The sequence below is a fragment of the Astatotilapia calliptera genome, chromosome 10 (genome assembly GCF_964374335.1).
Source record: "Astatotilapia calliptera chromosome 10, fAstCal68.1, whole genome shotgun sequence".
Lineage (NCBI taxonomy): Eukaryota > Metazoa > Chordata > Actinopteri > Cichliformes > Cichlidae > Astatotilapia > Astatotilapia calliptera.
The window spans coordinates 11823425-11844106 of NC_137431.1; the positions used below are offsets into that span (position 1 = coordinate 11823425).

At 42.4% G+C, this 20682-nt stretch overlaps 2 protein-coding genes across 7 annotated transcripts in view; one reads left to right on the forward strand and one right to left on the reverse strand.

The window, feature by feature from the left end:
* abr (ABR activator of RhoGEF and GTPase) overlaps positions 1-10312 on the forward strand; it is a 119301-nt gene extending 108989 nt beyond the window's left edge. For all 6 annotated transcript variants that reach the window (XM_026182397.2, XM_080307038.1, XM_026182398.2 and 3 more), the window contains 7 exons: positions 4312-4371; positions 4782-4891; positions 5119-5258; positions 6901-7035; positions 7192-7297; positions 7459-7612; positions 8658-10312. In XM_026182397.2, the coding sequence (XP_026038182.1) occupies positions 4312-4371; positions 4782-4891; positions 5119-5258; positions 6901-7035; positions 7192-7297; positions 7459-7612; positions 8658-8747 (795 nt within the window). In that variant the 3' untranslated portion in view covers positions 8748-10312. The remainder of the gene's footprint in view (positions 1-4311; positions 4372-4781; positions 4892-5118; positions 5259-6900; positions 7036-7191; positions 7298-7458; positions 7613-8657) is intronic.
* Positions 10313-12912: 2600 nt separating this feature from the next.
* On the reverse strand, positions 12913-19378 carry LOC145419378 (TELO2-interacting protein 1 homolog). Its single transcript, XM_080307696.1, has 5 exons — positions 19229-19378; positions 18637-18804; positions 18323-18471; positions 17845-18075; positions 12913-17762 (listed from the first exon to the last, which is right to left on the reverse strand). Exons 1-4 carry the CDS (start codon positions 19239-19241, stop codon positions 18007-18009), a joined length of 399 nt encoding a protein of 132 aa, XP_080163822.1. The 5' UTR covers positions 19242-19378; the 3' UTR covers positions 12913-17762; positions 17845-18006.
* Positions 19379-20682: the final 1304 nt, after the last annotated feature.

Sequence of the window (20682 nt, forward strand, 5' to 3'; positions counted from 1 at the left end):
ATTACGGAGTGAGATTTTGGGGATGTGCTATTAATCACAGTAGTGTTGTGCACTTTATTTTTGCCCCTTGCATGCAGGTATCTATAAAGATATGGTCACTAAAAGTGTATTTGTCACTGCTGGTAAACATAAAGCACATGCTGTGAGCCTGAGCAGCAAAAGTAATGCGATGAAAAGTTACTAAATAATCAGGAAAACAAACTCGCATAGTTGCTCAGTTGAATCTTACTCCAGTTCTTTTTTTCACATTAGCTGGGAGGTTAGTTGCCATGGCTACAGTTGACAGACTTTGGATGGTGGGAACGGTGCATTTAAATGATAAAATGTCAAAGTAAATGAAACAAAGTAGTCTTTGACTGTCTCTCCTCCATGTGGAAACGAGAGATGACACTGGTCAATAACAAAGTTCCTGAAATCACATGAATTTGAAGAGATTTCGGTCTTTTCCTGAGCACGTTCATGCTGCAGCACAATGAAGAAATCATAAAAAACTGATCATATGGGTATTTTAAGGAAAATAAAGGTGTTTGTTTTTGACTCTGAATATTAAAGGAATATTTCACCCCTTTATGTTTTTCTGCGTTTCAGTATCAGTGCTCCGCTCTGCTGCAGGCAAGGATGGTGTTGCGTAAGTGTAGTACTCATCTGTGTGTCGCTGCTTACAGGGGCTGGATGAGAATCACACACTGCTGGCAGAGATAAAAGACTAGTCTGCAAATCACAACTCTCATTCAGTTGAAAATCCCTGCCGATTGGCCCAAACTAGGAAGAGAGGGCAGAAGGCAACATGGCAACCGAGTCAAAGACCTCCCATGGCCTCGTTGACATCAGCAGCTGTTGAGTAAAGAGTCATATAAACATTATGGTTCATGAATCCAAAAATAGTCCTGTTGCTTATGGAGCAGGAGCAACTTTGCTGCTGCAGGATGTGTTAGCTGGAAATTAAAAAGGAAAAAAAATGAAATGAAGGTTCAGTCACTGTGCACACGGTTCCTGTAATCCTGCTAAATCCAAGGAGCCGCGCAGTTAGCACCACGTTCTAATTAAAGGACTAATAAAAAGCTTTCTGCAGCTGAATGAATATTTAATCAGGCAGAGAAGCAGTGGTGAAAAAGTGTGATGAAACACAAAGGACAAATTAAACAGCGATTCATTAATTTAGCATATCAAAAGATCAAGTTATGCTTTTTGCTGTGTTGTCGCCAGCACGCATTACCTCTCCAAGCACAGCAACAATAAGCTAATTAAGTCTATAGAGATTTCATTAGTTTGGCTTTACACATCACTTTGTACCTGACTGTTTGGTTCAGGCTTCTGCCGCTGTTTTCCTTCTCTTTGGTCTGCATTATTCAGCTCTTGCTTTTACATAAATTTATAATCACACAAAACAAACAAGTGTCCAAACACTGCTCTTTAGTTGTACTAAATCTGAGCAGCATGTGATACTAAATGTTCATATTGGTGACAAATTTGCACATCTGAGCAAGATTTTCTTTTTGCACTTAACTGAAACGTAGTTTTGCAAACAACTGTCCTTTCACAGACCCGCATCGGTCACGCTTGTCAGATGAAAATGCTTTCATGTATAGTGTTCCTGTGGACAGGAAAGAGGGATCCCTGTGCACAGAGAACATCGTGGATGATGTACACCGATGCATCAAGATTCTTTGTAGCGCTGCATGTGTTGAGGCTTGTGCAGCTCCATAGGGGATGCAGACCCTTGATTGCCCCTGTGTTGTTGCTGTCAGTCTCAGATCCACAGCAGGGTGGAGGGCGGGATTATATTTCCAGAGGGGAGGGGGGAGGGCTCTCAGTTAGTTCCCGTAGTGTAGTCATTATCACGTTCGCCTAACACGCAAAAGGTCCCCGGTTCAAAACTGGGCGGGAACAAGATTTTATTTTTTTTTCTTGAAATGTAAAACTGAAATCCAGAGTACAAGTCTGAGTAATACTGTGTGACTGATAACCACATTCTGCCCTGTCGGTGTAAAAGAAACCATTTAGTAGCACAAAAGAATGACTTATCAGCTTTGATCTTGTAGATCAGTCTGAGTAGAGCACAGCCTGTACTCTGTTCAAACTGCATGTACGTCCCGGCTCATGTCTGCCTGCTTCTTTATTTGGAGACTCTTAGTCATGATATCAAAGCCTGTATTCTGCATGACTGACCTAGAGTCCAGCAACATGCAGGAAAAAGGATACTCAAATCAACCGTGACTTTTCTGTAGGTTTCTGCAAATGGACCGAATCACACGGCGGCCGCATGCTTCCCGTTATGTTCATTTCAATACGCTCAAACATGCAGGAGAGCAGATAAATGAGGGTTAGTGTGTTTAAGCACACAGAGTACAGAGTTAGTGGGACGTGCACATATACGGCCGGATGGAAGTAAACCGGCTATACCTCATACTCGGTGCGCACACTTGCTCCCATATAAAAGCTGGGTTCTTTTATATGGGAGCAAACGTCTTTTTTCTTCTTTACGTCTCTCATATCAAGTCTCAGCTCTGTTACCTCCTGCCATCTTCCTGAAGGTTCCCTGACTGCGAGCTGTCACTCGGAATAAAACCTTAAATCCTCCCTCTGCTGTTAGACCAGCTGACTGAACTCATCCTCCGCTAAGTCACAAACCGCGTCTTGCAGTGCAATCCCTCCTGCTGACATTTTGTGCTTTATTCTGAATGAAATACTATAAAGTAAATGAAAGCTTGCTTCATGCAGGCCTCCTCTCAAACTCATTTCTCAGGGAAGCAGGCGAGTGGGGGAGCAAGTTCCTCTCAGCTATTTTTTAATAAACGGCCCAGTTGTGGATACAGGCTTGGACAGGGTCACTGAGTATACAAATGGCTGTAATGGACCCTTTTTGTTTTTACAACCCTATTTGAGTACATTCATTTTTAATTAGGATTTTTAGAAATGAGCAGAGTAATAAGGAGGAAATGGGTAGGATATTTCTTTTTATTTTTTTCAATTAGTTTACTCCAGGGGGGCTTAAAGAGGCGTCATCAGTGAGCCTTGGATCTTTGCCCGGTTCCCTTCTCGGCAGTTGCTGTGTAAAGCCCCGATTGCAGTGATTACCTGTCCTTCGTCTGAAGCCCAAACACTGCTGGGAAAACAGGCTTTAGCGATAATAGGAATGCGTGAAACCGGTGCCAAATGGCCTTTTTACGAGGTAATGAAATACACTCACTAAAAACTTTTAATCCCGACAATAAGAGGAGCGTGCTACCCCTGCGCTCACCCAGCAAGAGTAATTTTCCTCTACGTTAAGCACATCGCTGTGCAGGGTTGCGATGACATAACTGAGTAGTGCAGATGCTGAAACTATAAAAAAGGCATTAGCTGTTGTGGCCTCGCACAGCGGGCGCAGACTCCAGGAGACTTAAAACAACAACAAGCTGTCTGTGCTGCCTCACTGAGAGACGTGAGAGCCACGCTTTGAGAATATGTGCGGTGAACGAGGAGAAGTGTCTCAGTTAATCTGGAGCCCTCGTTCGACGCCTGAGAGACTGCTGAAGACGTACAAGGGCAGCAGAAGCGAAAAAGTTGTGGGACGATAAACTTACTGCCTTCAGTTTATTGTCCAGCGTCTACGTTAGAGCCCGGGGTTACAAGCATTACTTTGCCTGGGCTTCGGGTAGTGCAGTCATGTCTCCAGTTTCCTTATTTTATCCTCCACTAAAACCGAACGTTGAGCTCCATGTGGTTATAATTTTGGAGATATTTTTCAGTTGTTTTAATTATGTTTTAATTCTCTGTAGCTACAAAACCCCAAAGGTGTCAGATCATACTTGAATGTCTTACTGGGATTCTTCTTTAGTGAAATGTAAAGAGGTTAAATCGGCATTTCTCTGTCAAACACACGAGGACGGTTACTTTTGCTTCACCACTTTCTGTTTTAGAATGGAAATTTAAGGCTTTCTCAGGTTTTATTTAGAGACAGATTAAAGCATAAAAGCAGACTCTATCTCCGTACTACAAGAACAAACATTCCTGAGGATTTATGTGGGAAAAGAATTTCCCTGGTGGCAAAGTCCGGTTTGGTCACAACACCCACCGTGGGTACGCTCGAATTAAGTGAGCAGGTTTCGAAGAAATGTACAGATACTGTTGCCAGGCCTTTTTTTTTCTTCCTTTCTGTGTGTTGTATTGAGAAATGTCGAGTTGTCCAAGGGAGCGACGGCTCACTGATGATGTGATTAAGCAAGTTTTCTGTTCCTGGGAAAATCCCAGTATGAATTTAGTCATGTCCTTATTTAGGCTTCTCAAAAATGTTAACAACCATGTTTCTGTCTGTGTTGTGTCTTTCAGCTGGATCCTCAGACTGTGCAGTCCAAGAACTGGCACATGGATGTCATAGAGATGAATGGGGTAAGTATCTGAGAGGGACTTTTAGCTTGGACTCGTCCAGTAAATAAAGCCTTCAAGGTCGGAGATTTGTACAGACAGAATTTAGAATAGAATAACTAAATATATACAAAGGAAATCTTGATTTATTTTTTTTTCCATAAACTTTTTTCCACAAATTTTTCTTTTATTTTAGGTTTTTTCTCCATATATTAAAATGATTAGCTTAAAGATCATCATCATCATCATTTATTTATTTATAAATAGACCAAAGTGCTGTACAATACAAATATAAACTTAGTAATAAGATAGCAGAAACCAGACATAGAAATAAAATTAATAAAAAAACAGATGTTAGTCATCGCACACAAAGTGACTCGTAACAATCCCAGAGTTTCAGTTTTGCCTTCTTAATGTTGTTTGTTCCTCCTCAGATTAAAGTGGAATTCTCCATGAAGTTTACAAGTCGAGACCTCAGCTTAAAGAGAACGCCGTCCAAAAAACAGAGTGGCGTATTTGGAGTCAAAATCAACGTTGTTACAAAGTAAGCTTGTTCCTGTTGTTGAGACTGAAAAGGGCTCAGAGCTCATGTGTCTAAATGATAGAATGAGACATTGAAAGTTTCATGAATAGGCGTTCATTGATGTGTATGTGAGATGATGAGAAAAGTTCCCGTCTCATGAAAAGAAACAACTGTTTTCATGGCGCCTGTGATGAAGATGTGCAAGCCCAGTTCAGTCATCAGAAAATAACTGCTGTGTGTGTCCACAGGCGCGAGCGCTCCAAGGTGCCTTACATAGTCCGTCAGTGCATTGAGGAGGTGGAGAAGAGAGGGATCGATGAAGTGGGAATCTACAGGATCTCAGGGGTGGCCACTGATATCCAGGCCCTCAAATCAGCATTCGATACCAGTAAGACTCCATTCACTGTCTCTGTGTGACACGCTCTTCCTCCCATCGTCTTTACTGCACGACAATATTGTTTATTGTTCTTTCTCTTTGCAATGCAGTAGAGGTGATTCTGTGATGCAGAATATGTGCAATGACATTTAGATTTATACACTACTGTGCAAAAGTCATGAGCCACAGTTCATTTCTTTTGCTCTAGGAAAATTCCAAATAGCAATAATTTATTGAGAGGCAAAGATACAGCTAAATACAGAGTTTGTATAATTCGTCATGTGAGCCTGAACTTTCTTACTTTAAGCTGCCTTTTTGTAATTTCTCTAAGAAGTCCCAGGAACAGTAGGAAGAGGCTTCTTGAAGGACACTCAAAGCTCTTCTTTGGATGTTCTCTGACGGGATGATCCCACATTGCTTCAGTAATGTCGAGATCCACAATCTAGGGAGGCCAGTCTATGACTGATAGTATTGCATCGTCCTAAAGATGTTGCTGCTGACTTTCAGTTCAGTTCTTGTGTAATCTGGCATACCTCAGCAACAGTCATCCTTCTACTTAGACTATTTCTGATGAAGCTTCAGTGAACAGTAGATGGATTAACTAAAGAAATGGGGGCAAATTGTGTTTTGCCAAATGCAGCTAGCAACAAAGTACCTAAAGATCCAAAGATAAAATAAACTCTTTGCTAAGTTGTCTGTTATGTGTAGACACAACAATGGTTCATCCCCTGAGTTAGATGCCTTTTTTATGCTTGAGTGATTCACAGATTGGTGTGAAGTGGCTTAACAAAGAAAAAAACATTCCTCTGAAGCTGGTCAGATACAGACACAAGAACAATAGTTCAGTATCAGTGAAGTCTTATACTGATTTTCAGCAGAACACATGAGTCATCTGTCTGTGTTCTTGCACTTTGCTTTTAAAAATCTGTGAGACGCCCAGTGCACTCTGCACATTGTCAAAAACACTGGTCTCACTGCAGCGAACAGCTGAAACTGACAGGAAACCGCAGACAGACTGTATGAGGACACTCTGCAGGGCTCACTCTGTTTTCCAGCACAGCGATTAATTCGCTCACTCTGTTCAGCAGGAATCACGTATGAACAACCAGGTTACAGATGTTACTGGCAAACATTATAAAATGATCCACACAGCAAAAAAATAAATCATCATTTGGCTTTTATTGTATGTGTCCTGAACTTGGGTCATGTGAGAGTCAGTAAGGCGATAGGTTTAACACAAAACCGGCTGCCCCCGCATTACAATCCCACCATACCCCATTTTTTTCTCAGTAATTTCCAAAAAACGTAGCACCTTATGCTGCTTTTAGATGTAAAAAAATTTTTAGTAACTGAGGTCTTTGCTTTAGCACTCTAGATGAGGGATTAGTGAAAACTGACAGTCAGGCAATCCAGGACAGATGAGGAGCAGCAGCTGTATCGTGTTCAAGGTCTCCTGTTGCATAAGAGTCTTTGTGGTCACAGCTGCTTTTACTTCGCTGAGATGTGACTGAGCAGGGCCTAGCATCCACTCTGATGTGATAAACAAAAGTCAAACACCAATGCATGCGGGGTCACCTCAGTCCCGGAGACAGAGGAAGCAGAGATCAAGTGTAAAACTTGAATAATGTGATAAGTGTTTGTGTCTGATTTACAGATACCAAAGATATCCTGGTGATGCTGAGCGACATGGACATCAACGCCATTGCAGGAACGCTGAAGCTGTACTTCAGGGAGCTGCCGGAGCCTCTCCTCACTGACCGCCTCTATCCCGCCTTCATGGAGGGCATAGGTGCGACCTTTGAGCTCTTACATTCATTCCAGGAAGTGTGTGTGTTTAGACTTTTGCCAAAGTGAGTTACAGTTGACCAACTGGAGAAGATGAGGACTGTTAGAAAGCTGTCTTGCCATAATTGAATCTGACATCTTCTTCCTCCCTCTCTCACAGCTCTCTCAGACCCAGCAGCCAAGGAGAACTGCATGATGCACCTCCTGCGCTCGCTGCCTGACCCCAACATCATGACCTTCCTCACGCTGCTGGAGCACCTCAAACGGTACACAGACACGCAAATACACACACTTTTTGTTATTCTTTAATCGTGCTTATTCGCTTTTTTCTTTACAAAAATGTTTAACCTGTTCCAGTCACCTTTATACATAAGACTAAGCTCATCACAGAGAATCTAACGGTGCTTGTTGGTTGTTGTTTCTGCAGGGTGGCTGAGAAGGAGCCCATCAACAAGATGTCCCTTCATAACCTGGCCACCGTGTTCGGCCCCACTCTGCTCAGGCCCTCAGAGTCAGAGAGCGCGAAGGGACAGCACATCACCTCCGCTTCTGACATCTGGTCACATGACGTCATGGCACAGGTGCATGGATGTTTTTGAAAGTTGAATACAAAGCTGCATTTTGTTAATTGAGATTTAAAAAAAAATCAATTGGCCTAGCAGGTACAAGAGGTCGATGTTAAATTGGTGCGTATGTGCGTATCACAGCTGCTGCTTGTGATCTGCAGATGAATTTCACTCCCACATCACCCAGTGACCAATGTCACTGACCCCCACCCACCCCACCCCAGCTGTATTTAGACTGCAGGCTATCCATTCATCTCTGCAAAGAGATGTTTCCTGTTCACAAATAGCTCCGCTTGGCAGAATAAACAACATCCAGAGTAAATCATCATAAATGGGGGCAGAGTGCACATGCACGGTCCCATCTGTCCATTACAGTGAAGCCCAGTGTTTGCACTGAGGCTTATTTAAAGTCTAAATGTTTACTGCATTAAGAATACAACACGTCAGACAGATGAGGCCAGTGCTTCATCCTGCATGTAATCTAAGTATAATCTGGGTGAATTAGTGATGGATTCCTTTGTATTTTTTTATTTTGTTTTTTTAATTAGAGACCCTCCACCTAGCAAAGTGGCAACATTCTCGCTAGGAGGTGATTTTCCTGATGAGCTGCGACAGCGTTAACCAGACATGTGCCCTTATGATAAAACTGGTTATTAAAGCGGAGATTAAGGGGAATTTGTGGAGCAGAGAGAGGAAGAACATTAGATTGATTGATTCATCTATGTTTATGAAGCTGATTTTCTTTTTAATAATGGTCAAAGGTGACTTTCCGTCCATGGCTTACTGCCACAACCTTCCCTTACTCATTTTAGGTCAGCAGCAATTTGTCTGCCCTGTAAATTGTAAAAATGTAAAAATAAATGTAAAAATTCAGATATTTTAAAGCAAAGCACATCACAGCAGCCAGCTCATGAGCCATATCTGCTTCCATATTAAAAAAAAAAATGTTGGTTGTAATGTTTCTGTCACAAAATCCAGAATGATCATTTTCACCCTCATCCAAGCGCAAATTGTTCCAGCAGAAGCTGTACTCATACAGCCTTGTTTTCTCCTCTCTTAGGTCCAGGTGCTGCTCTACTACCTGCAGCATCCTCCCATCTCCTATGCTGAGCTGAAGCGAAACACACTCTACTTCTCCACCGATGTTTAATCCCCGGCCACCTCCCACAGGGCTTCACCTGGAGACGAAAGAGTGAGAGAGAGAGACTCCATACAAACATTGGTCCCCAGCAGTCAGTAATCCTGCCTCAGCTCTCCCTCGCCCACAGCAGGCAGCTCGTCTCAACTGTACAGCCCCCCAATCCCCCAGCCCTCCCCTTCCACATCTCCCTTCCGTTTAAACCCCACATCCACCCGACCCTACCACACCCAGTCCTGTGAGGAGATGGAGCCGGGCACGTGAAGGAGATTTCCGGGGCGTCTTAATAGTCATGTGTCGTGTCCTGTAAACGTGAGGAGAGCCCAGCCGCTTCCCACTGGCAAGAAGACAGGGAGTTATGGGACCACTGTGGGGAAAATGGGAGGGGACAAGGGTCTGGAGGCCACAGCCTGGCGCAGTGGCACAGGATCATGCCTCGGCGTGTGGGGTGTTGTCATCCCTTTGCCAAGTTCTGGTTTGATGATTTGAAAAACCAGTCGATTCAAACTCTACTTTCTGTTTTTGTTTTCTTGGTCAGAGGCATTCCACAAATAAAGGCATTTACATGTTTTGGAATAATGTTTAGCACCTGATTTTTGTTTCCTTCCCTGGGCTTTCTGTGTGTGTGTGTGTGTGTGTGTGTGTGTGTGTGTGTGGGGGGGGGGGTAGGAGGAGGCCAATGTGTCTGAATGACAGTGTGGATGTACATGACGTGTGTGTGTACTTGTGTGTTTAAGGGAACACAAGAATTATAGAAAACGGCCGTCCCAGTAAATGGCTGGAATTTTTCTTTTCCCTCTCTCTGTACTGACAAGCAAGAGAGAAGTGCCCTCCTCACTGAGTCTCGGCCAAATTAGCCCTATTTATTTTAAATATATATAATACGTGTGCCTGTACAGTTCTGTGCAACTAGAGAAATGCTCTAAGGAGTGTGTTTTTTGAAGTTTATTCAGGTAGTGATGTTATTTTTTAGTCTACTTTTCTTATTCACCATGTCCATGGTTGGTAAGCTGTACTGAAAATACACCCAGAATTCATTTCAGATCACTTTGTAGAGGAGCGAGGGCACCCTGTGACATGATGGTTGTTTGGACAGAACACAGCGAATGGAACATTTAGCTTTTTTGGTTTGTTTGTTTTTTTGTTGTTGCATTGCAAGCCTGTTCCAAGTGTCTTACTGCACCGGTATAATCTGTAGGATGATTTTGTGTAGTTGCCCTCATTGCATGTTCAGCTTGTCAATCAAACTAGGCCAGATAACAAAAAGGTAGGCTGTCTCTGCAAAGCAAAGAAAAAAAAGTAAATAAATACATAACTGCATAAAAGAAAACCCTCTGTGCTCTGTATAAAGCCAACCTTTCTGCTATCAAGCCTGCAGCATATCTTAAAATACTGCAAGCACTGCTAGATGAGTACTATTTGATATTTTTAATATAAGGTTAAAAGAAAATAAAATGTTGTATTTTACTTCCTTTGAGAAGAATTTCAATATACTGTAATATTGAGGCTAAATGTTAATGTGAACTTTCTCCCCTTTTTTTTTTTTTAGTAAAATAAAACTTATCAAAACACTCTCACCTTGTGTCCGTCTCTGCTTACAGGTCTGCTTTAGCACCAGCTTCCTGCAACTGCAGTAACTCAAAATTATCTTTTGGATATGGCATCATAATGTTTTCATGTCAAACTGTCACATGGTAAAATGATGGTAATATCAGGCACGGGACAAAAACACTGACGCTTGCCTTTCCCAGACTCTGTGTGAGCTGTGACTTCATTCTGCATCACTGTACCGTAACACTGACCTGAATCAGCCACATCGGTGCTCTCAGCTCTCAGGAATAGTTCTCTATCAGTACATGTTGCTCCCCCTGGTGGTCCAGTGAAAATCTGTGCTGAAATGAGCTGAGAGAAAGAGGGAGGGCACTCCAGGATGTTCTTTTGATAGCTATAGTAATGTCCAAAGGTCATGAGCAACCCCTTAAAAAACAAAGATAAATACAGGAAATAGGGGGGGAAACAGAGTTTGTACTGTTCTAATGAGCTTCAAAGTCAACATTTATCAGAATCAGAATACTTTATTAATCCCGAAAGAAATTAGGGAAATTAATGTGACCAGCTTTATCCTTAAACACAGCCTGAGCTCTCGCAGGCAGCTTTCTTGTCATTTCTTTAGGCAGTCGGCAGGAATAGTTCTCCAGGTTTCCTGAAGAACATTCAAAACTCTTCTTTGGATATTTTTGCCTTTTGTTCTGTTCTCTGATAATCCCACACTGCTTCAATAATGTTGTGGTCTGGCCTGCCGGGAGGCAGTCCATAACTGATATCCATTGTGTCTTTTCCTATCCAGCTATGCTTTTAGGCAGTGTGTTTGGGATCATTGCATTGATGAATGATGAAAACATGGCCAATCAGATCTTTTCCACAATGCACTACATGCTGACTCTGACTGTGCTTTTCTCCTCTTAGCATGTCTTCTCTAGCTGCTCCTGTCCGATCGGCTAACATGAAGGTTGGGTGTGGTGGGTGAGGTATGACATATAGCTCAGTCAGACACCAGGGGGCGATACAGACATTTTGGCTACACTTCTTGTCAGGTTGATCATGTTTTTTCACATTACTTAAATTATCTATTATTATTATCTATTACTAAAACTTTCAAACATAATACTTGCAATATCATTTATAGATCTAAAAAATATTCAATGTAGTCTAGAAGATGGTATAAAGTGATACAACTAGGATCTGAAACTGGAATACATGTGCCTTGAAATTTTATTGAAGCACTGTTTTTCATTCAGCTGGGTTATACATAATATATTTAATGTAGGCTATACTGCATTATTAATATAGATATAAAAAATCCTCCTGTCTCTGTCAAACAATGCTGTCCAAAATATCCCTGTTGCAGGCTACACTGTCCCATTTAACAACCACTCACTTCTGAGTTTGATGGTCTTTGCTTACAAAGGTTTGGCTTGATGTAACAACCCTTATTATTGGGATAATAACACGCGGACCCCCACCCTCGCAGGCCGCAGGACAGCTAGACCTTGTGCAGAGGCTCAGTGAGGGAGGGTGGGGGTATTGTCGCGAAACGGGATGAAGGGCAAGGGCCCTAGAGTAGCAGGAGCAGCAGCAGCAGTGCTCGATGCACCTAAGTTTCTTCCGCTAAAGAATCTGTGGTTTCCCCGAGAGGTTTGCGATGCTGACACAGATGTTGATGCTGTTGAAGCTGCTACGCCTGAATCCCTCCTCGGCTCTCACGGCCTGGTGCGGGACATGTCCTTGTCGGTGGTGTGCGCTCCTGTCTGTCTTTTTGGCTGGCTATTTGTCCGCAACCCCGACACACTTAGTAACTCGTATATCGCTACCTTTACCGATGTCGCGGTGGGGCATTTTGCTACCCCGCATTATTCGCATTAGGGTATTTCGCTACCCCTGTCTCATCGCCTCGGGGGTATTTGCCAACCCCTTAGTAATCGCGATGGGGTATTTCACCACCCCAACCCACATTCGTAAGTTACGATGGCAAACATCGAGGGACCCCCAAGCGCCGGGGCAAACAACTCTCAACTTCACATCATCATCTTCTTCTTCCTCCTTCTCCTCGGTTCTCCTGCGCCGAGCTTGCAAACGCTTAGCTTTACAGAGGGCAGTGTTTGCGTAAACCAGACTAAGTGAGGACCTTGGACTCTCTGTTCCTCCTCGTCCTCCTTCATGAAAACCAAAATAATTCCAAACGCCAGATCTGAATGAGGATGGGGGAGGTTCAATTTGCCATGTTGCAAGGAGAGCTTAACTTCTGTCTCGCTAGCTTGCCCTGCGCTCTTCCTTCTGACGATGCTGTCTGTGTTGAGCGCTCAGTGGATCTGCGCTCGACAGTGCAGCCTAGGCGGAGTAGTCGAACGCAGATTCACTGAGCGCTCAACACAGACAGCGTCGTCAGAAGGAAAGTTGATAAAATAAATTACAAATGTTGTATTGTTCGATACATATGCGTACCGAACTGAAAGCACTGTATCGAACGGTTCAATACGAGTATCGTTGCACCCCTAATATATACATACATACATACACATACATACACACATACATACACTGCAAACAATAAATACACATTCCAAAATAAAAACACCTCTGCAAATGAAGTGGAAAAGTTTGCTCTGGCGGCGCTTCGCATCAACATGTATATGAGGTACATTGCACTTTTGAGATTTGATCTGTGCATAGGTGCATCTTTGACGTGCAGCTCAGAGATCCACAATCCAGCACGTTTCCGTTTCTCTGACCGTCAGGCTGGCTGACCCGAGGTCACGTCAGAGCTTTGTTTTCTATCTATATGTAACAGACAGTCGGTTCCTCTCCTTCCACGCATTTCATACGACATAGCAGGCATACTGCTGGTTGGTTGACCAAAGTTTTTTAATGCCTGTCTACATTAACACATCTCGAGAGGCGTAGGAGCCAAAAAGTGAATCTGGAGCCAAATGTAGCAGCTGCAGCAGGGCACACAGAGCAAATATTTTCATAGGGTAGTATCAGAAATTGGACCTTTGAATATGTAGTCCCTTTAACTTCTTTCCTTCTATTAAACCCTTTGAGAAACAGCTATCCAGTGTACTCCTGATATGTGCTCTTATCATTTGTTCCTGATGCTCAAATACAATCCTGGAGTCAACATATGTGGCTGTGTCTCTGTCCTTGCTATAGATATGTGTTAATGTGCAAAATAAGGTTAAAAAATAAAGAAATAAATGTGAGTTAGAGCAAGCTAGACGAGCAGAGAGGAATGTGTTAAATGAGGGTTAACTACCACACTGATCCCAGAACAGACCGCATGTACAAATCAAGTTCTCCGTCTAGTTTGTTCATGCAACTGGCTCACTGTGGTGTGATAATAGTGTATTTCTCAAAGCATAGGGTGTAACAAAGAAATGGATGCCTCCTGATGGGAACAGTGAAGATGGTTTGGAAGTCCTAAAACCTCTTCCTTTGTAATGGGCAGCAGTGGGTGACTCCTCTTGTTACATGCCAGTTATACCACAGACAATCCAGCTAAAATTCTCACAGAATTTCTCACAATTGAGAAAGTGTCTTTCCTTCTGACTTTCCCATCTTACTCTTGTTTTTATTTTTTGAAGTACATTTCCTGAAAAGTTCCCCATTTCTATGATCAGAGATGTGAGCCTGATCTCACAGGTTAGGGTTCGGTAAATGAACAGTCATACCATTTATTTTTTTCATTCACAACATACTAGATATTATTCTTTGGTTCACAAGCTGGACCAGCTCTACCAAGTTATCTATCACTGCACTATGCAATTAACAGCATTAACCCTTCAATGCCTGTAACAAAAAACGAAATGTCCTTCACATGATCCAAAGTGGGGTCTTCAAACAGTCCAGCACCTGGAACTGTTTGTGTACTTAATAATATATTGCTGAGCTTCTCTAAGTTACAGTAGCTTGTGTTCGTATGTGTACACAAAGACATAAACGTTCAATGATAAAAACACACAGTAGAATAAAATTGTAAGAAGTCATCAGTTGATGCAGTTTAAGGACACTTGTTCTTCAGTGCAGTCTCACCTGGAGCTCACATTTCTAGTTCATGCCATCATGACCAAAGATTCTTCAATTAATAGTTTAAAGATGTCCATGAATGCACTGCTAACTGCTCTTCAACCTTGTAAAAATCAACATGCATTTTGAATAAGAAACACTTTTACAAAACCAAAAGCTTCACTGTACTTAGTGATTTATCTGTCTAAACAAAACAGGTTCAGTTTGTGACTGAGAGAGCAGCTCGGTGGCGCTGAAGAAACACAATTTCATATGTTGTAGTAACAACACACTGCCACAAGATGGCACCCTACACCTACTTTACCATGCTGTTCCAGTAAAAAAGAAAAAGTGACAGAGCCTTGAAAGAGTGAGTGACACTTTTTATGAACTCATCTGTAATGTGTCACCTTTTCTGTAGAATGAAGTGCTTCCCTTCTTTTAAAGTAAATGCAGGCTTACAAAGATCCTCTAAACATGTTTCTGAAATAATCCTAAACACAATCATTAAATCAAAAATGCAAGAAACTATTTATTTAATCACTGTTCGTAACTTAATTCCTTAACTTATTACAAAAATAAACAAAGACTTTTCTGCTGTCTCACCTCTGTCAGTGTTCATGCTGTTACAGGAACAGGTGGAGGTGCAGGTGGAACTTTGACTTCACTGTGGTTTGTATGTGCAGGCAGGAGTGTGACATCTCAGAACAGCAGCGGATTGTCGAGCACGGTGACTCCTGCTGCGACGCCCCCGTCTGAGTGTCCTGAGCTCTTGGTCCTCAGCAGATGGCCCACACACTCATTTATCACCATGTCTTTACCCTGCCTGTAAGAAAACAAAGAAAAGACTAACATTAGAAACAGCCACCAACCAATCCCTTTTACTCCACCGCCCAAAGACCAGTGAGAAACACTAGCTAGTATTAACTTGGAATCAAAGTCCACTAATCCCCAGGCTCCCAGCATAACATACAGTCCAGCACAAACTCCACAAACTGTCTTGCTTCAGCTGACTTTCCTTCACCTTCTCTCCAGAGAATCTGTTGTGCTCTTTTCACCACGAAGCCACACTCCTGCTCACTGATCCTCACCTCTTTTTAACCTAGTCTCAGCAACTTTGTCCCATAGCTTGCACATCCTTTCCACCTCCATCTTTCTTCCCAGGCTTCCTTAAAAGCCAGCCTAAGAAATACGATTTTATAATTGCCCAATAAATTAAACTGCCATTTTCAAAAGTGTTATCATCCAAATTCATGCAGCGTGGCTAAATTAAGAATGAATTACAAACCCTAGCTTCCTTGCTAATATGATTAACAGCGAAATACTATCATAGTGGAGTGTAAAATTACTGCTAAAATAGCTCATGTGAACCCTGATACTGAACTATGTATTTATCAAAACAAATGATCTGATATTACAAAGAAAACTAATTATTGCTTTTTACAGTATTAGCCCAGAGTGATGTAAGGCAGGGTGGTTAGTCAGCCGTAGCTTTTTCACATCTTAATCAATGTTGTTGTCAAGTGTGTCTCGTATACACTATTATCTCAGTCACAGTACAGCATCTATGAATCAAAGTAGATACACAGTAATGCAAAACAGCAGGCAGTCATGTTTGTGTCGTCACTGTTTTGACTGAGGCTAGCTCATACATGGAATGCAAGAAAATGCTGCATGTGTGTGCAGATCCATGCACTGCTTAAGCTTCCCTAGTTTAACAAATGGTGAGAAACAAACAGAAGTTTCAGCATTTGCTGCATTGCCAACATTTTTAAAGATGCTTTTGTCCCCCCGCTGTACCTCCTCCTTCTCACTGAGGCTTCGAGACAAACCGTTCTGCTGCTGCAAGGCCATTGATACTGTTTTATAGATCTCTGGACCCTGTAGACGAGCGCAACCACAGAAAATAAATCACAGGAATAAAATGTGAATGATATTGCCTACACTGGACAGCAAAACCCAGGTGAGGATTATCTAATGCCAAATTTTCCAAACAATGAAAAAATCGTGTCCTTTTTCTCCCCATGTATAGTGTAGAGGTCAGCGAATGCCGCTCGGATCTGCTGCACAGCTTGAGGCTGGTCTGGGAAGAACCTCTCCAGGACTCCAGGTCTGGCGAGCACTTGCTGAACCTTCTTGGAACCAGCCAGGTAAGCCCTGATATCTGGACACTTCACAGCTCGAGAGCGCTCCATCAGACGACGAGCATCCCAGCTCTGCAATTGAAAACAGACAATGAATTCTCTGCTTGCAAGCACACCAACCAGCAGAGCGTGACAATAGTTGGTTTATATTCCGCTGAGATTTGACAGACAGAGACAGAAGAATGAAGGACAACAACACAGAGTCACGCTATCAAGGAGAACTTGGACGCTAGATTCAGCAGTTTGGCTTGAAACTTGCAAACTGTTTTAACTTGTTATGTCCGATAACTTTTCCTTCCAGGCTGCTCGGCAGTTTTCTTTCACTTGTTTCCTGTTCCTGCCAGCAGAATGCACACACAGCTGCAGTAACTACACACAATGTTGCAGAGAACATGGAGCAGCAACAAACATGTGTTGGTCTCTAATCACCCATTCAAACTGACATAGCGACAGAGGTCTGTTGTCACTTATATCAGCCAATCAGGGCTAGACTTGGTGTTGCTAAGCAGGGAAAGAAATAAACTCAGTGATAATGACGTTCCAGTTTCTCATGAATACGAATCACTTTAAGCAAGTCTGCAGGTTTCATTTTAGTGTTTTTAATTAAACTCTTTGATGTAATCATCCTGAGTGCAAATCAAAAGTTGGACCTGTTCAGAAGTGTAGTTGTCAGGCATGTAACCGTTCCTGAAATACACCACGGTGACCTGTTTGCTGTCCCTGAAGTGAAAGTGACACAAAAGACACATTAATCCATGTCGACACACAGCGACCTCCACTTCCTGGAAGTCTCTCGTGCTGCTGTCCACTGGGAATCCCCATGGTGCCTCTTCCCAATGTCTATGACATGTAACAAATATAATAAAATAGCAAGGAATTATAAAGTAAATGACAAGATTTTCCATTTAGTTTAATTTAACAGTAGTCATTTTGCAGAAGACAGACATTTGGTTACTATAGTAAAAACTATTATGTCAAATTAACCAAAAAGAAAAAGAGTCAACAAATGCAGACACTTGGCTGTCTTCAGCAAGAAAAACACCATCAAAAAAGTCACAGTCATCAGAGCAACATCGGAGAAACAATAAAGTCTAACCATGGAAGGTATATAGAAACATATGCATAAAAACACAAAAACAAATAACATCAACAATGAGCACCTTTAGTTTTGCTGAAAGTGATATAGCTTTCTGTTCCCATCAACTGAAAGCGCCAACATTTCAGGTGAGCATGCTGGGCAGCTGAAGCTGACATCACAGCACAGCTGCTCTTCCTCATCAAGAAAGCTGTGCTGCACTGCATCGCTGTTGGCACGCCCAGTCTGTACGTACAGAAATATAACAGAGAAATAAATATTTGCATCTGCTTATTGAAAAACAATATCAAAGAAATACTTCACTCACCCTTCCCCCACACCTAGTACCACACTCCAACAGTTTTGCAAAAGCTTCCCTGGAGAATCATGGAGAAAATACTTTTAGTTCCTGGAAAGAGCTCAAGGGTCTAAGTGTAAAGAGTAGACATGTTGACAGATGCTGGCCAATATCCACTCCTAATCAGGTCCTTTAACTCAGGGCTGCACTGCTGCTGGCATGTTTGACATCTGTATGTCGCCTGGTGCACATCATAACGTTCTTGGACCAAAAAGAAAAATAAACAACATGACTAATAAATCACTGCCTTCACAAATGACTTCTATTAATGCAATACCATGTTCTGATTGTACAGCAAGGGCAGAAAACATGCTTCATCACACTATGTTCAAATCCATCACCCTAACCTAAATAGCAGGTTGCTGTTTACTATTAATGTTGATTAAAATCACTATTTTTCCTGCTGACACTGTGAAGTTGACTCTACATAAAACTACTGATACAGTACCTTGAGTCGGAGCCTGAGGCTGGGATCAGACAGCAGATGAATGCAGCGCTCCGTAACATCCTTAGTGATGCTGAGGTGGGAGGGAAGCTCTGCTTTCACATCAGGACTACCAATATCTTCCACATCCTCACACTCAGTGGGAGGGACCTCTGCAATGGCAGCACATGTACAGTTAGACCGCCAGTTTAGCAGTGAGGTTCAGATTTCTATGACTCTTAATTACAATGATCCATCTCCTCTACACTCTGAATCTAATCTCACCACCACTACAACCTATAGCTTATATTCCACTGGCCCGTAGACAGACCTATTACCTCGGTCTTCAGTGTCATCATCCTCTATTCCAAAGCTCTCTGCCAGTTCTTTCTGTTTGCAGTAATTCAGCAGGAATTGGCCAATGCTGAGGACTTCCTGGTCACTGGAGCTTTGCCTGGAGCTGGCAGACTTACTGGTCCCGCTACAAGTGGAAGGAAACCACCTCGCTAAAGGAAAAACAAGACAACAATATGAACATAGGCTTGGTTACAATAAAATAAGTCAGTTGATCAAAATCAGTGTGACACAGACAATGATGTTTTTGGAAAGAGCCCATTAGTGACATTTAATTTATACATTTTTACTGTGAGGGCTTGTAAAACTTCTGTATGAATATTATTATGAATATTAATTCTACAACAGAAAACGACTCAGCATTTAAACCATCACGATGTATTAAATGTTTCCAAAGACACTGATAATTTGATAACAAGCAAAGTTATATATCCTGAAATGTACTCATTGATAGAAACTTTGAAAGGCAACACAGAAAAATGCGGTAGAGAATGCCTTGAGTCACATTTTCTTCCTTATCCTCTTTGACTCCCAGTATACGTGAGACTCAAGCTGACATCACTGTTGAAATCTTACCCAGTGCCTCCATGAGCGCGTGCAGCACGGAGCAGAAAAGAGCAGCTGTGTGCTCGTAGCTGAGATCCAGAGCCGTCAGCACATCCTGAACGATGTCCCCGACCACGGGCTGCAGTCAGAGTGAGTCAACATAACTGTCAACACCCGTGGAGCCTGGCCAACAAGACAGGATTACAATGAAATACAGTAAAAGCTCAGGGACGCACAGGCTTAAGCAGACAAAGAAGGAAATCGGGTAAACCCTCCAGCACTCATTTCTGTGTCCATTTTGGGCTAAAAACAAAAACACCTCATAACTACCTGTGGATGCTGGCTGAGCCTCTGAAGGTTGAGTGATATGTCATTAAGCAGGTAGTCAGAGTTCTCATTGATCAGTTCCTTGAGGGAAGTGTATCCACAGGCCTTACTGATGTCCTACATGGAGCTTAGCGCCGCCTGGCTCACCAGCAGTGTCTCCTTACCAGCTTTCTCCAGCACAGGATACAGCGAGGCCATCAACAAGGCACAGAAATTGCGGCCCACTGGCTGAGCACAGCAGGCGATTCCCCCGAGTTGGATGCACAGCTGACAGATGTTGCTGTTGAGCTAATGGATCATGGATGCAGATGTTGATGATGAAGGAATCACTTGGAGAGAGCTTGTATTTGAGTTGCTGGCATCACTGTTGTATATCGAGGGGAGTCTGGATGGACCGAGCAGCTACGCAAAGAGACAAAACCTGTGTTAAAGCACTGCTTTCTAACCACTTTTACACATGCACTGCAGCTCTGAAGTTTTCAAGATATTGTCCATGCACGTGAGAACGCAAATGTCTGACACAGTTAGATCAAACATTAAACAGCCTTTAGCCTTCCTGCTCCTGAGTGAAAGCCTGTATTATATCTGACTGTGCTCATGTGGGGATAAGACAGATTAGCCTTTTCTCAAAGTGAAGAGTGGGGGCCAATTTAGGATCTTCACTCAAATTTAAAATACAAGGGAAACTGATGTATTTCCTTAAATAAACAAAAACCACACAAGCGCTTATAAAATGCTCATCCTACCCAGTCATATGCAAAGTGTTAGAATCAACGTGTGATCCACCTGCCACTAAGAGATATTATTTCTCTTTGGTAGATGGAAAAAATGGAATCAAACTCACTGTCAGTAGCTACAACAGCACATTTGTTATAATATGATGAATCAAGCATTTAGATATTAAATAGTATTGAGGGAGACAGGATCAAATACAGTGGGGCAAAAAAGTATTTAGTCAGCCACCATTTGTGCACGTTCTCCCACTTAAAAATATGAGAGAGGCCTGTCATTTTCATCATAGGTATACCTCTAACTTGTCCGAGTTTTAAAGAACTGATTTGCAAATTATGGTGGAAAAGAAGTATTTGGTCACCTCATTTTTTGCCCCACTGCGTAATATACAAAGATATTTGTGGCAACTCGATGTGCTTTGTCCA